General features: G+C 36.0%; 1 protein-coding gene across 5 annotated transcripts in view; it reads left to right on the top strand.

The window, feature by feature from the left end:
* The window catches only part of cd2ap (CD2-associated protein), a 60,381-nt gene that overhangs the window by 30,760 nt on the left and 12,684 nt on the right, over nt 1-16,937 (top strand). For 3 of the 5 annotated variants that reach the window (XM_059512454.1, XM_059512453.1, XM_059512459.1), the window contains 7 exons: nt 1,852-1,952; nt 2,771-2,891; nt 4,777-4,946; nt 7,107-7,200; nt 7,519-7,625; nt 12,057-12,155; nt 12,383-12,436. In XM_059512454.1, coding sequence (XP_059368437.1) covers nt 1,852-1,952; nt 2,771-2,891; nt 4,777-4,946; nt 7,107-7,200; nt 7,519-7,625; nt 12,057-12,155; nt 12,383-12,436 — 746 coding nt within the window. The remainder of the gene's footprint in view (nt 1-1,851; nt 1,953-2,770; nt 2,892-4,776; nt 4,947-7,106; nt 7,201-7,518; nt 7,626-12,056; nt 12,156-12,382; nt 12,437-16,937) is intronic. The other 2 variants (XM_059512458.1, XM_059512457.1) reach the window with 1 other exon arrangement.

Genomic DNA, 16,937 nt, shown 5'->3' with positions numbered 1-16,937 from the left:
ATCCGTTTTTCAACGACAAATATAGGCAAATCCACTGACAACTAAACAGGCATTAGGGCGAACGTAAAGAGGGCGCTTGAGACGCGCACAAGTCAGCAATGTGGACTGCCATAACATCAATGAAAAACATTACTGAAGGCTACATTGATATTATGCACTATTAGGCTCTGTGTGTGTGTGTGTGTGTGTGTGTGTGTGTGTGTCAGAACCTGCAGTTGCTGTGTGACGCGCGTTCGCTGCGAGCGTATAGTGACGAGCTGGACGCGCTCCGAGAGAAGGCCGTTAAAATCGATTCCCTGTTTTCGTTTTCGAAACTTGTGTTGGTTGGTCCGATCGATTGTGCAGCTTTTGTGACAAGCTTTTTTTGATTGTGACAGCCCTTTGACATGCTTAATCTTTGATAGGCAGACGCGTGATAACAGCTCGACCGTGAGTGAAACCTAAGCGCTTGTGCACGGATGGGAGGGGCGGGTGACATTCATTTTCGGTTTATGTTTTTGGCTGTTTTTTTTTATTTCGGCCCGAAACCGATAATGCCATTTCGGCCGAAAACTTTCGGCGGCCGAAATTTCGGTGCACCCCCAATAATTACAAGCACTTCATACGTTTCAAAAGCTTTTATCGACAATTACATGACATTTATGCAAAGAGTCAGTATTTGCAGTGTTGGCCCTTCTTTTTCAGGACCTCTGCAATTCGACTGGGCATGCTCTCAATCAACTTCTGGGCCAAATCCTGACTGATAGCAACCCATTCTTTCATAATCGCTTCTTGGAGTTTGTCAGAATTAGTGGGTTTTTGTTTGTCCACCCGCCTCTTGAGGATTGACCACAAGTTCTCAATGGGATTAAGATCTGGGGAGTTTCCAGGCCATGGACCCAAAATTTCAACATTCTGTTCCCCGAGCCACTTAGTTATCACTTTTGCCTTATGGCACGGTGCTCCATTGTGCTGGAAAATGCATTGTTCTTCACCAAACTGTTGTTGGATTGTTGGAAGAAGTTGCTGTTGGAGGGTGTTTTGGTACCATTCCTCCTTTGGATGAGAAGCAACCCCACACATGAATGGTGTCAGGATGCTTTACTGTTGGCATGACACAGGCCTGATGGTAGCGCTCACCTTTTCTTCTCCGGACAAGCCTTTTTCCAGATGCCCCAAACAATCGGAAAGGGGCTTCATCGGAGAATATGACTTTGCCCCAGTCCTCAGCAGTCCATTCACTATACTTTCTGCAGAAGATCGATCTGTCCCTTATGTTTTTTTTTGGAGAGAAGTGGCTTCTTTGCTGCCCTTCTCGACATCTTCCAAAAGTCTTGGCCTCACTGTGCGTGCAGATGCGCTCACACCTGCCTGCTGCCATTCCTGCGCAAGCTCTGCACTGGTGGCACTCCGATCCTGCAGCTGAATCCTCTTAAGGAGACGATCCTGGCACTTGCTGGACTTTCTTGGACGCCCTGAAGCCTTCTTTACAAGAATTGAACCTCTTCTCACCTGAGTTAACAAGACGATTACTGAAATGATCTCAGCAGGTCCTTTAATGACAGCAATGAAATGCAGTGGAAAGGTTTTTTTGGGATTAAGTTAATTTTCATTGCAAAGAAGGACTATGCAATTCATCTGATCACTCTTCATAACATTCTTGAGTATATGCAAATTGCTATTATAAAAACTTAAGCAGCAACTTTTCCAATTTCCAATATTTATGTAATTCTCAAAACTTTTGGTCACAACTGTATACTCATTGAGCCCTCTTTAGGTAGCTGGAGGAAATGCTCCCCTTGCATACACACGTTGATGGCTGAGTGACGTGTCAGGAGAGATCCAGAGTGACTTGTTGAGTTTTCATTACAGAGCCCAAGAAACGTCAGTGCAAAGTCCTGTTTGAATATTTGCCTCATAATGAAGATGAGCTGGAACTGAAGATTGGAGATATCATTGACATCACTGAGGAGGTCAGCTTCTGTCTTTTGTATTTAATGTTACTCGATGTTTTGAAATTGTGCTGAACATATAGCATATGTTCTTTTGGCTTTTTGCATGCTGCAATGTGAGATATGATGTTGAAGTAGTTGTTCTTTAATTTTCATTTTTCGAAACCAGCAATTTCCTTGTCATTTTAGTTGCCCATGTTTCTCATGGGCTAGTAATAAAATGTTGTTTATTTATTTATTTATTTTACATACTCTCTCTCTCAAACATTCTTTGTGAATTCATCCATAATGTTATTTATGGAGATCAGTGATTCTCCAATGATGATTTGTGGGCCAAAAAGTCGCAAGTCTGTTTATATATAGAGTTGCAGACAGTAAGGAAAACAGCTACCGTATATAAAATACTAATTAAACAATTCAAGTAATTATATAATTGTGAATAGTTAGTTAATTAATAAAATAAGTGGTCATATGTAGGCTGAATTTTTCATATATCATGTGTTGCTTGTCAAAGACAGTGTTTCTAATCAAACTGTAATATTGTGGTGCAGATTATTCTAGTTTAGTAGATGCTAACCAGATAAATGGACACATACCAATATGGCAAACATGCTTGACATCTCCTTTAAAATATTACAGAATTTAATATATTTAAGTCTTTGCATTTTTAGGGCGGTTTTGCTTTATGCTTTAAACCATTTTGCTATTGTGTTGGTTTGTCACTTGATGTCCAGTGTAATATCTGAATCCTGAAGTGAAACCAGTTGAGACCCATGGCCTTTGAAAATGAGCATTTCACTGGACAGTTTCTGTATCAGTGCTGACTAAGTGTTTTTTAGGTTGAGGAGGGCTGGTGGAGCGGAAGCATGAATGGGAAGTCTGGGCTCTTTCCTTCCAACTTCGTCAAAGAAATAGAATCATCTGAAGAGACCGAGACCAGCGTCATAACAGATGAGACAGGTACTGCTCAGCTTATCTCAGTGAGGGCATGTCCTTACACGGAAACACTCAACAGATGTTTAAGGGTGTGTGTGTGGTGTTTTGGAGGTGTTAGGCCTAGTCAGGGCATCTGCAGTTGACAGTTCATAATTCATAATCATCTGCAGTTTTGTTCATAATATTAATTAATTTATTTATTTGAGGCATTAGGCCAACTGAAGCAGTCTTAAAAAGCAGACCAAATGTACTCCTCTGTTCAAAAGTTTGGGGTCAGTAAGATAATAAAAAAAAAAAAACTTTTTTTTCTGAACTTTCTTTTGATCAAAGTAGCCTGAAATTTTTTTTATCATGATTTCCATTAAAATATCAAGCATCACAACTGTTTTCAGCATTGATAATAAGAAGAAATTATTCTCGAGCACCAAGTCACTAAAAACTAAAAATCGGCTAAAAACTCAGTTTTGTTATCACAGGAATAAAAATATATTTAAAACCAGTTATTTTACATTGTAAAAATATTTCACAATATTACGGTTTCACTGTATATTTGATCAAATGAAAGCAATCTCGATGGGCATGAGAGACTTTGAAAAACATTCTTGCCAACCCTGAACTTCTGAACATATAAACATGCATTTCGGAACGAACCAAAAGAAGGGGGCACATTTTAATATTAGAACTACAGGCCTAGTAGTTAGAGGCCAAATATATTTTTAATACATATTTTAATACATATATTTTTAAACACAGAGGCCTGTGTATTTTTAAGTTATGATTCTGAATAATAGATTTTTAGAATATAGATCACAGTTCTCTTGATTCTGAAAACCGAACATTAGACAACCAAACAAAATAATATGTAGGCGAGTTTACTGACAAAAGTTTTCGTCAATATAGTATATTTAATGTTATAAATGAGGCTGTTTAAAAATATTTATTAGGCTACTTTAAATGAATTCATTATGACAAAATTGAATGAAGACTTGTTTGGTCCAGTTTTTTTTTTAAACAAATCTCTTAAATGAATGATACAGACATCACATACATTTTAACAGTCACTGGTCGCCACCTACAGAAATGATGTAACAAAATCTGTGTTTGAACCGCAACAGGTTTAAATATTCAGATGTGACTTTCATTTCAAAGGTTAAATGGACATAGCAGGATCGTAATTTAGGAATATGATTGCATGTGTTTTAATCAAGGTCTTAAAGATTTTAAAGATTAATCGTGCATTCATATGAGCCTATAGCCTATGTATTTTTGTAGCCTAGGTTATATACCAGACCTAAAAGTAACCTGGAACCAGGCCCGGGCGGCCCCCCAGCTTCCGCGACCCATGCATACAAAAATTATGTAATTTAAGTAAAATCTGTCCACTATAACCTTTTTACCATAAGGTTTTCCAATTTAAAGTGTAAATAAGCATCATAGTAAAATTTTAATTAAAATTAAAACTAATTAAAAAACTAAGTTTTTTTTCAAGTTTTTCTAATTCATTAAAGCTTATGAACAGACTGAACAGTCTGATTAAACAAATGATTCAGATTAATAAGATTAGGCTCATAAGAACGATTCATTCATGAATGGACATCGAACTTTCATACAATATAGCTAGCGCAGATGTCAAGATTTTTAGTTCCAACTAAAATTTTTCTCTGTTCCTCACACAGATGTATTGTATGACTTTAGAAAACCTAGCATGTAGCGCACAACTTGTATGGATCACTTTTATGATAACATTTATTATGCTTTTGTGTTTGTTAGGTGAATTTAAACTTCAAATTAAAATATCAGTTATTGTACAGTCTACTTTGCACATGACACATTACTTTTTTTATTTTTTTTTATCCAAATTTTGTACAGCCTGTTTTGGTGGTACTCATACAAAAGTGTGTGTTAACAGATAACCAAGATGGAGCGTCTAGCCCCACATCCCCTCACCAAGGCAATGGAGACATGGCCCAACCGAAGAAGATCAAGGGCATCGGCTTTGGTGACATATTCAGAGAGGGCTCTGTAAAACTCAGACTCTCTCAGAGATTACCGTCTGACAATGAGGAAAGGAAAGAAAAAGTAAGTGTAGTTCTGAACATGACAATGTCTTATTTATAATCTCAAAGTCTTTCCTATGTCTATACTGCAGGACTAGTACCAGTCCCAGAAAATGCAGTATACACTTCACTTTAAACAGAAATCTTTCAGAATTGTAGATGTCACAATCAAAAATAATGTGTGGCTGTAGTTGTATATGCAAGTTATTCTGAAGAAATTCTCTATTTATGAAGACGGAACTGCACTGCCAACCAGTGTAGCACATAATAGATCCATATAAAATTATATCATTGCCATGGCATGTATGGAAATCATGCCGCCTATACCCATAGCCAAGAGCAATGGAGCATTGAAGGGTAATTACATGTCTAACTGCTCTACAAGTTTTACCATCGATTGCTCAAGACTTTACCGCATAGACAGACAGTCTCATGATGAGACCTTCCTTTTTAGGAATATGTCTTTCTATTTTGGGACTTCATTATTTAGGATGGCTGTTTTTAAAGCATTCTGGTATGGACTGCTTCTCTTGTTAATGTTTTTTCCTCCGCACAGCTCAAACTTAGGGCAGAATATCCCTGTCTGTGCTTTTGTTATATCTGCAGAAATATACACGTGCACATTTTAGTTACTAGTCATGTCAATGATGTGTGCATTGTGTTAACATTTCTAGAAGCTACAACTTTTTGTTAGTTTTATAGGCAGCTGTTTGCAACTACAATTTCCTTCTTAAAGACAGCTTCAAATCGAGATGAACCCTTTTACAACCACTATAAATTCCCCTGGTTGTGTGTGATTGATTCCTCAGTGCGCATTACTTTAGTGAAAGAAATGTCTCATCAGAACATAATAGTTTGCTTTGACATTTTTGGTGATATAACCCATACTCTGATTTATATAGTATTATATCCTTACCAACAATGATATTCAAACTGGGTTTCAATTTGATTTAACATTTTTCTTTTACATAATGAAACACTTAGAATTACAGTTTTTATTGTACGTAGGAAAAGTTTGTATATTTCTAGGTCATGTTTCATTGCTACTGTCATAGTTAGCTTGCTCACTGGTTTTTCTGCTTTCCAATGTTATTTATTGTGAAAAGAGCTATAGATTTTTATTATTATTATTATTATTATTATTTTTAGAAAAAGAAAAAACAAAGTATTTCCAGATAATTTTTATTGATATGTTCAATTATTTGTTAATGTTTATTGCTAAATTTTGTGGATGCATTTTTTTTTGTGTATATCAAAGATTTCTTCATAATATCATATTTGCATACTCATAAAAAATGTGTGTGTGTGTGTGTATATATATATATATATATATATATATATATATATATATATATATATATATATATATATATATATATATATATATATATATATAATACAGTACAATTGTGAAATGTTATTGCAGGTTTCTTTTTATTTTTTTTTTTATGTCATTTATTTCAGCAGCCAATACTGCAGTCTCACATGATCCTTTAGAAAGCATTCTTATATGCTGATTTGGTGTTCAAGAAGCATTCTTTTTTATGATCAATATCGAAAACAGTCAAAGGAGCAGCATCTATTTAAAATGGAAATCTTTTGTGATGTTATAAATCTTTACTGTCAGTTTTGGTTATTTGAATGCATCCTTGTTAAATAAAAAGTAAAAACTGATCCCAAACTTTTAAATGTTGGTGTACGTCATGTTATAGTTGTTCAATTTGCCACAAATGACCTTCCATGTTATGTTTTAAGCCATTTAGCTCCGTTTACAATATTAATACATTTAACCAATGCATTAACCTTCCTTTCTCCCTTTTTGTCACATTTTGCATCCCGTTATATCATTCAGTTCAGTTGAATCACCCACTATGTCTCTTATCAAGAGCTCAGATGTCATTTATAACATGTCATCATATAACATGTGATGTCAGATCATTTACTAAATACTAGATTCTTACTCTGTTTTGGATAAATAAAATAAAAAAAAAGTCTAAATGCGGCATGCGCTCCTAGTCCTATTAAATCTGTGCATATGTAAGAGTAGTGATTGTTTGCCCAGCATTCCTTTCATCCAGGCATGGCTGACCTGTCTCGAAGTCTCTACCTACCAGTGTGCAACTGCATGTGTTTGTCTGGCTGCCGTGTCAGTAAATCCATTTGTGATTCTGCTTCATTTTAGCCAATTCCATCATTACCATCAGCCACAAAGCCCACCCCTTTGAGCACCCCTGAACCCCCTAAAGGAGAGAAAGAGGCAGAGAGCAAAGGAAAAGGTGAGTTCATGGGGAGGTTGAGATAAATTTGTACGTGATAACCAAAATAATGACAGGAGATTTATAGAACAGACATGAACAGCTGATACGGACTGCCCTGGTTATACATAGGTTTTCTTCCACTTGGTTATTAGCTAAACCCAAATTATAGATTAGTATGTCTTTCTTATAGTACTTAAAGTGTACTTGCACCTTTTGCTTTACTAGTTGCACTCCACAACTTAAAGTTTTTAGTACAGAGTCAATAGTAGCTACATAAGACAAATCAAAGTGTGGCATACTGTACATATATCATCTTTTTTTCTTGTCTCTCTACAGTAAAAGAATATTGCAAGGCCATATTCCCCTTTGAAGCAACTAACCAGGATGAGCTGGATTTAAAGGAGGGTGACATCATCCACATACTGAGCAAGGTATGGAAAAGGGTGAGCAGATTTCTTCCTAACCACACACATTATTTTATAAGACATCTATTATTTAATAAGTTACATTATGTAATGTATAGTTATAAAAGAGAAAAAATAATAATCTACCATGACAATCATTGAACATCTAAAAAACAAATAAAACATGTTTGTGTCTATTAAAATATAGCAATGAATTTGTCATTTGTCAAAAAGAGTAAATGACATAGGCCACGCTCACACATACAGCAGCAGAATATGGTTTTCAGTCACGTGTTTTCATGTGTTTTCTGTTACTTACAGTGACTGAGAAATGAGCTGTGTTCAGAGCTGATCGTCCCTTTACGCAAAATGCACAAGCTGTCTAGGGCCCCCGATACACCAGGGGGCCCCCTTGCTCTCAAAGATGATTTGATTTTAATTTAGTTTTTTTGTTTGCCCAGTGGTGTTAAAAAAATGAATGATAATTTATTTTAATGCGGTACGCTGTTTCCCTTTCTACCTAAAAATCAATCAAATCATGTTATGTGAATTTGGTACAGTCTTGCTCGAGACGAGCAAGTAAAAAAACGAGTTGAAAGTGCATCATGCCGCGAAGAGACACTAGTTTCTCAATCACTTTCCGCAACCACGGTTCGAGACAAAGTGAAACACGGACAAATGCGTTGCATTCGTTCGTTCATAACAACTCATACCACCAATCACTGTTATGTTTTGTTTTTGTTTGTTTAACAAAGTATTTGTTAAAATTAGAATTATTAAAATTAAAAGTATTTAAAATTCATGTATTATTCATTTATAAGTCTCTGGGATAGATTTTGAAAATAAAAGTGAAATGTCAATCTTTGTTAATGAACCAAGTGGGCACTGTTATCACAATGTTGATCATTTCTAAATAGCCAAATGTCAGCAGATTAATTCAACTTTTTTGAGGGTGTTTAATCAAGTTTTAGATTTTTTTGCAAGTCTTTTTCATTTGTGAAAATTGTTATAACACTGCATATATAATAGTTGTACAAAAATTAGGGCCGGGCAAGTTAACGCGTTATTATCGCATAAATGCATTAATTGATTAACGCCGACAAATATTTAATCGCGCATTAGCACAGTTTTTTACTATTATGAAAGTGTTGCTCATTGGCTTTGAATACACATACAGACAAATCATGGGTCACAGGAGGGGGTGCTCCCGATCAAATTAATTATTTATAAGCATCAACATATACAAACTACCGTCCACTGTTATTTTTAACAGATAAAAATGCAACGAGCTCGTAATCATGACTTTATAAGTTGGAAATAGGAAGTTTCCGATAGCACGTGAAGAAAGCAGAGAATTGCTCTCGCTCAACACAGTGGAGTGAAACGTTATGTTAACTTTGTGGTTTAACAAAAATAAAACAAATGTTGCTTATTTATTTTTATTTTTTTATTAGTTGTAATATGTGTCACTGCATGTCACTGTCAATGTTTAATATACAGTGGGGAAAATATTTATTTCATCCCCTGCTGATTTTGTAAGTTACAAAGAAATGAAGGGTCTGTATACATTAATATAAACCTACCATAAAAATTAGAGACAGAATACCAACCATAAAAAAAGCACTTTATATAAAGTTTAGAAATTGATATGCATTTCAGTGAGTGAGTGAAATCAGAAGGGGATCAAATATATATATTTACTAACAGACCTTACATCAATGGAAAGCTTATTTATTCTTATTTATTCAGCTTTGAGATGTATAGATCATTTTGGTATCTAAAAACCTGTGAACCAATCACTTTTACTCTCTTCATTTAGACTAGTTAGTCTATATCCTGCTCTGTAGATTAGTCTGGAGTGTGAAAATACTACATGATACAAACAAGCTTAGGCAGTTAGTCCACATTTCTTTAAATTATGCCAAAGAGGTAGAGATATGGTTCATATTAGATTGTAATCATGAAGAATATTAACATTTGATGCATGGATTAAATCAAAGTTTAAAGGGAAAAATCACCCTAAGATAAAACATTGTCTTCATTTACAAAAACATGTATAACCTGTAATGCAATTGTTGCTAGTACAGAACTCTCAGAAGGTGATTCTGATGTCAAACTAGTTTGAAGTGTTCAGGGACAAAAGCCGCATTTCCACTGTCGGGCCAGTGCGACCCAGGGCTTAAAGCGGGCCGGGCGGGGCTCATAGCCTCGGGCCAGTAGCACCGAGGCCAGAATAGCGCAGGGTTTCCACAGTGGAACCTGAAGCTCTGCTGCGCTTCTCTAAAACACGCCCTTTACACGCCTCTCAGAACAACGTCATGCAACCTCATCATTTCACCAACAAAGAGAAGTTATCAGAAAACTAAGAAATAAGTCACTGGAACATGCGCGATCACAAAACGAACATGATAAATGCGGCCGTTTGTTTGCATGCTTTGTTAAATATTTACATTCAAAAGCATCAATTTTTTACTATAGAATAAGTGATACATTGATCATAATGAATTAATTTATCAGGACTCAAAATTAATCACACATAAATACACTTATTTATTTTTAACGCTTATGAAAATAGCCTGCTTATTCAGTCGAGTCTGTTTTTGTTTATTTGTAGCCACAGTACCCAATACGTCACATTTAGAATGAATGATAATATCTCTATTTTTATAAAAACTCCCGAACAAAAATTATTATATTTATTTATGATAGGCAACGTGAGCTAAACTCTCGAGACAAGGATTGTGACCGATAATATAAGTTACTAAATAAATACACGATTGTGATAGAGAATAAGAAGCTGACATCTGATTTCTTCAAGTGGTCATATTTACCATGTTTACTATGGTAATGTTAATGCCCAGCGTGCATAGTCTTTTGCATCGTTTATAAATATTTCTGCCTTGTTTAGTGATTATAATCCACATCGGATCAAGTTATTTCAAACACTCGCTGCTGACTGAAAGTGAGTTTTGAGATTGACTTATTTTAAAAAAAGTGTTTAATGCTGCTGTGAAAGCTGTTATCTTTCTGAAATGATCCACAGCGCAGACTCTCTATTTTAATAAAAGCTCCCGAACAAAAATCATTATTATATTTTGATGATATGCAATGTGGAGCTAAACTCTTGAAACGAGACGACAGATAAAATGTTACTTAATAAATACACAAGTGTGATAGAGAATAAGAAGCTGACGTCTGATTTATCCAAGCGGTCATATTTACCATGTTTACTATGGTAACGTTAATGTTTAGCGTGCATAGTCTTTTACATCGCTTATAAATATTTCTGCCTTGTTTAGTGATTATAATCCACATCGGATCAAGTTATTTCAAACACTTGCTGCTAACTAAGAGTGAGTTTATTTTAAAAAGTTTTTAATACCGGTGTTAAAGCTGTTATCTCTCTGAAATGATCTGCAGCGCTGAGCTCTCTGGACGCGGAGAAACTCCTCCTTTGTTCATAACCCCTCCTCTAGCCCCAGCTGGCCCGCTTTGACCCAAGGTTTTCGTCGGACCAAAAAACCCAGGCCGTTGGCCTCGAGGAAACCCCGGCGAGGCACGATCAAGCCCCGGAAGTGATAGTAGAAACGCGACTGGCCCTGGCATGCAGTAGCACGCCCGGTTTAAGCTCGATAGTAGAAACGCGGCTAAAGAGAGTTGGGAGGGGGGGCTATTCTTCTGTGTGCGTTTGATGCTATCTGCAGACACATTGGAATATATGATACTGTAGCTGTTGAATCTTATTACCAATGGATTCTGTTCTGTTAGCAACCTGAGGATGTGTTTGCTTCATTTAAGACACATGGACGCTGTTTTCCTAGTCTTGAGTAGACAGACCTTCAGAATGACAGCTGAAGGTCTGGAACTCATGGCTGCTTTCATTGGCCAAGGCCCACCCATGAGGCCGTTTGACCAACATGTCAAACAACCAATCACAGTTCATTTCATTCATCATCACGTTTTGAGCCATGGAAATGTCGCCACAATAACAGACCGGTGTGTAAAACTCTCGGACATATTTTAAATATTCTATGCCGCGAACTTTAAATATTTTACATACTTTTGAATATCCAGCGTTTAGTTGATTCTGATAAGCACTCGTCGTCACAGTTGTAAACACAATGGCTTTCTTTTTTTGTGAGGGGGATTTTGCGCCATGGTATCTTTGTTTCCAGGTGGAACGTTAAAGAATGCGACACTCCTGAAGTGTTCCACTTTTGTGTCCCATATGCATCAGACGTTTAGTCAAAGATCCGTGGGCATGATGTCTGAGGCTGAGACTACTGTTTTCCCACCTAATGCTAATGTTTGGCAAAGGCCTTGGAAATGTTTTCTACTTGTTCAACATCTAGTGGCAAGGGATATGCCTGCATTTCTTATTCATAGTAATGAGTATTTAACCTTTTAAGGTGTAGATTTTCTAAAATAAGCCATTTTTATTCTGAGTGATTGATGGTTTTGATGTTTTAGGACTCAGGAGAGCCAGGCTGGTGGAGAGGAGAGATCAACGGCAAGGAGGGAGTTTTCCCAGACAACTTTGTAGCACTGCTTCCTGAGACAGACAAAGAGGTCAATTTACATTCATTAATGCTGCTTTTGATGTCTACCTTGGGAGTCATCTTTTTCTGAAAAGGAAATTGAACTACCAGTGCAAATGTGAAAAGAAAACAAATTCAGAATGATCTACTCTACTTTGGAGAGCTATTATTCTCAAAACTAATTCTCAGTTGCAACAATAGAAAACTTCCTAAACGGTAATCTTTAATAAAAGTTCTTATTTTTTTCCCTCTTTACAGACACTCATATCCAAAGGCTCCATTAAAGCGTCTCCTAAACAGGAATTAGAGGAGGTAGGCATGTTAAACCTTTCATTAGAAAATGTGGGTCCAATTCATATGTTGTGTGTGTGTGTGTGTGTGTGTGTCTGTGTGTGTGTGTGTGTGTGTGTTTATATATACACACACAGGGCTTGACATTAACAACCGCCAACCCGCCAAATGCGGGTGGATTTTGCTCGTGGTGGGTAACACAGTGACTCCAACTAGCCATTTTGGCCAGTTAATTGCCAGTGTGTGAGTTGGAGGCTAAGTATAAGTTTAGCACAGATATATTTTCATTCGCAAACACTCTGACTCTGACTGAGCGCTTCAGAGTTTCTCTCTCCATCAAGCGATCTGTGATATTTCTCAGTTCATCTCAATGGATACGCAGCCACCTGTATTAAACTCTGGTGTGAAGGCACACAAATCGCCGTCGCTTTCTCTCTCACACAGAGACCAAGAAAGAGAGAAAGTTAGTGAGTGAATTGACTCGCTACATTTAAACAATATTCTTTGTTGTATTTTCCTGTCAAAATAACAGCGTTCCTATGGAAGTCTTCAGCTTTTAAGAACAGCCGGGTTTTCCGGTAGTGGGTGGAGTTAATGCGCAAACGGCAGTATCATTAGCTGGCGCTCACCTATTGATACGTCCCTGTTTTGATTTCAGCAAATCCGTTCAAGCGAACGCACAAAAACTGATTAATATTCATGAATCCAGCAACTCATTAATCCTTAGTGTGTTTTATAGTTATTATTATTAGAATCCATATCAATATTATCCTATCAGTATTTTAGTTATTTTTTCCCCAACTTTTTTTTTTGGTCCGAAACATTGAATGACAGAAAAAACAACCACCTCTCAAGTTAAAATATTCAGTTGAAATGACTAATATGCATTCAAACATGGTTATCAAATTTACTTCTAATTACTTAAGTAATATTAAATAATACTTGATTATTATAAAGCTTGACTGACTGATGTTAAAAGTGTATTTTAAAAAACTGCGCCATTTTAAACATACACACACACACACACATATATATATATCAGTCTGGCGAGTAAACTAAAATATTTACTAGCCAATGGCGATTCAATTGCCAAGATGTCCGTAGAAGGTTGCAACCTAACCAGTAAGTCATTATTAGGGCCTGAGCACAAAAACTGAAATGTGTTCTTTATGATGATAGGAACGTTCCCATCAAATTTTAATGAAGATAAAAGCAACTTTGTCTGAACCATGGCATGCATTTTTCGTGAGGTTTCAAGACTGACCTACTTTCCATTGCAGCTTGTAACAAAGAATTTCCCAATTTGGTTCAATAAAGTAATTCTGAGTCTGATTCTGATATTTAAACAGACAGTGCATGCTAAAGGTTTTTTTTTTCATTGTAGTTTTTTATATATATTTTTTATTATAACTTCTACAACCATGCACCACTATTATGCAATTAGAAGCTACTTTTTTATGTCTTTATCTTAATACATGGTTTTATTTAAAAAAGGAGCTTTACACACAACCTTATCAGAGTTAATGATAATGACCTGTATTGTTATACATTTATGTAGTCTTGATTTGGGTGTGTACAGTGGTTTTACATTTAAAAGGGTTGTAAGTCTAGTTCAAGTAAATATTAGCACGCCATAGTCAACTTTTATCAGGTAATTTCACAACAACAAAAATGTGGCTAGTAAAAATGTTGTGTGGCTAGTAACTTTGGAAAACCACTAGCCACATTGGCTAGTGAGCAAAAAAGTTAATGTCAAGCCCTGTACACACACACATAAAAATATATATATTTTTAAATTCTTTCCATTTTAATTATTTTGAGAACTTGAGCTTTTTATAGATAAATGCATATATTACAACATATACACTAGCATTGAAAAGTTGGGCATACCTTCTCATTGTTTGTGTTTTCTATAATAAAGTCATCAAAAACTAGATCAAAAGGATTTTAATATCATAAGAAACAAATGGTCAATTGTGTCTCAGTGTATATTGAGTGTCATCAAAAAAAGTTTAGTTTAGTTTTAGCTCTGTGTCCCAGCCCTGCTTCTCAGCGAAAGCTCTTTACTAAACATTTTAATCAAAGACTTTAAGGACCAAAATCAACAACACTACAGACAATATCAGGTTAACAATTTTTTTTGTGGTTCATTGTTGGGAATTTGAGCTTGAAAGAAGCATTTAAATCAATAAAAGCCACTTATTATCATCATATGTTTAACAAACATGGCTTCATTCTAGCTTTGGGGTCTTCAGGTTTCCCCTGAGGGTTCATGTTTAACCACATTTTGGCAAACTCTGAAACAACAGGCCCTTTTTATTTTGAGAAGCAGATTATTTGTTCAAAGCACCAGCTAGCATGTCTAGAGAACAAACATAAGGCTTGTGCAGGCAAAAGTTGCCCCAGCACATCTTTTTTCCAGGAAAATTCTGTGAAGCCTCATACCCCAACACTGAATCAGTTCATGGGTTGATATGCTTTGGGCACAAGTGTTTTTTCTTTATTTTTATATTTTTTTCTTTAATCTGTTCATTTTCAACTTCACTGGTGAATTAGTCTTTGTGCTGCTGCAGTGAGAATGTGATGAGCTGAAGCTCATGTGATGACTTGTGGAGGTCAGCGAGCAGTTCATGAAAATTTTTAAGTGTTCATTCCTCCAACTGAATCCAAGGAGCCAATGATCAATCCTTTATCCAAGAAGTGTCCTGTCAGATGATGAGGCATTGATCTCTGTATGTGAAGGGGATGGAGGGAATTTACAGAATGCATTATTATCATTATTATTATTTATATTATTAATATATTATATGGTGATCAAAATGACATATAAATTATCAAATAGCACAACACACATCAGCCTCAGTGTTAAACTGGAAGTTTATTTTTAATCATTGTAAAACTTGTTTTTTTCTTAACATTTTTTACATTTTAAATTTGATCAAAAAGATCCAGTCTGCTGTTTGATTTTTTTTTTCTTTCTCTGTGTGCCATGAGTCAATGTGCCAATATTAACCCATCAGACCTTGATTTCCAGGTATGTCTCTTATGTTGGAGAGGAAAATAGTTTTGCATCGCTTTGGCCCCAAACACATTTATTCATAGATAGGGTTGGTTATGGACTGTCTCAATCAGATTTCTTCTAAATTATAAATTGCAGTTATTTGAGCTGTCTGCAATAGTAATTTAACCAAATGTATGGTTATTACTGTAAGATCTCACTTCACAAATGTGTGTGTGTGTGCGTGTGTGTGCGTGTGCGTGTGTGCGTGTATACAGTTGTGCTCATAAGTTTACATACCCATTGCAGAATGTGCAAAATGTTAATAGTTGAAAAAAAGAGTGATCATGAAAATTGCATGTTATTTTTTTGTTTAGCACTGCCCTGAATAAGCTATTTCACATAAGAGATGTTTACATACTCCACAAAACAAAATAATAACTAAATTTATAAAAATGACCCCATTCAAAAGATTGCATACCCTTGAATCTTAATACTGGATAATTTCCTGGATGATCCACGACTGTTTTTTCAATTTTTTTGATAGTTGTTCATGAGTCCCTTGTTTGTTCTGAGCAGTTCTTCTTCAGAAAAATCCTCCAGCTCCTGCACATTCTTTGGTTTTCCAGCATCTTCTGCATATTTGACCCCTTTCCAAAAGTCATTGTATGATTTTGAGATCCATATTTTCACACTGAGGACAACTGAGGGAGTCATACAAAACTATTACAAAAGGTGAAAACACAATGCATTAATAGCCGGGGATGTAAACTTTTGAACAGGATGATGATGTGTAAATTCTTCTCATTTTGTTTAACGATCATATTTTTATATTTTTATATTTAGTACTTGACTTCAGAAGCTACATAAATACTTACATGTTTCTCAGAAGACAAAATAAGTACAATTTACCCTGATTATCCAATTTAAAAAGTTTACACCCACTGTCTCTTAATGCATTTAGTAGCCTTCTTGAGCATCAGTGCATGTTTTTACCTTTTGTAATAGTTGTGCATGATCATATACATATATATATATATATATATATATATATATATATTAGTGATGGGCCGTTATCGGCCTTAACGTGCTGCATTAACGTGAGACTCTTATTGGGCGATTAAAAAAAAATATCGCCGTTAATCTATTCTCAAAGTTGGGTTGGGAGCTGGGTCTATACTAAGCAAGCTATGATGACTTTCCCCTTGATATTTTATATAACCGACTGGCTGAGGCCAGCCTAAAAAGATGCTCAGGACAGTTGATGTGCCACCGCTGCACATCGTCACAAGCTTATCTTTTTCACGTGTTTTTAAGCCTTACCGCTTGTCAATTTAAACATTAAAGCATCCAAACACAAGACGCGGAAAAGCTGAACAGAGTAGCTGGTTACTCGCACGCTATGTTCTGTGCGCACAAGAGAGAGAGACACTGAACCGAGCTCCCTTCTGCGAAGTTCTCCTCGAAGTCCCTCCTGCACCTGAACGAACAAATACAAATCGCAGTTTGAACAAACAAAAAGAT

Source organism: Carassius carassius, chromosome 27 (assembly GCF_963082965.1).
Source record: "Carassius carassius chromosome 27, fCarCar2.1, whole genome shotgun sequence".
NCBI lineage: Eukaryota > Metazoa > Chordata > Actinopteri > Cypriniformes > Cyprinidae > Carassius > Carassius carassius.
Note: the sequence above shows the minus strand (reverse complement) of the source record. Positions and strands in the feature narration are given on the sequence as shown.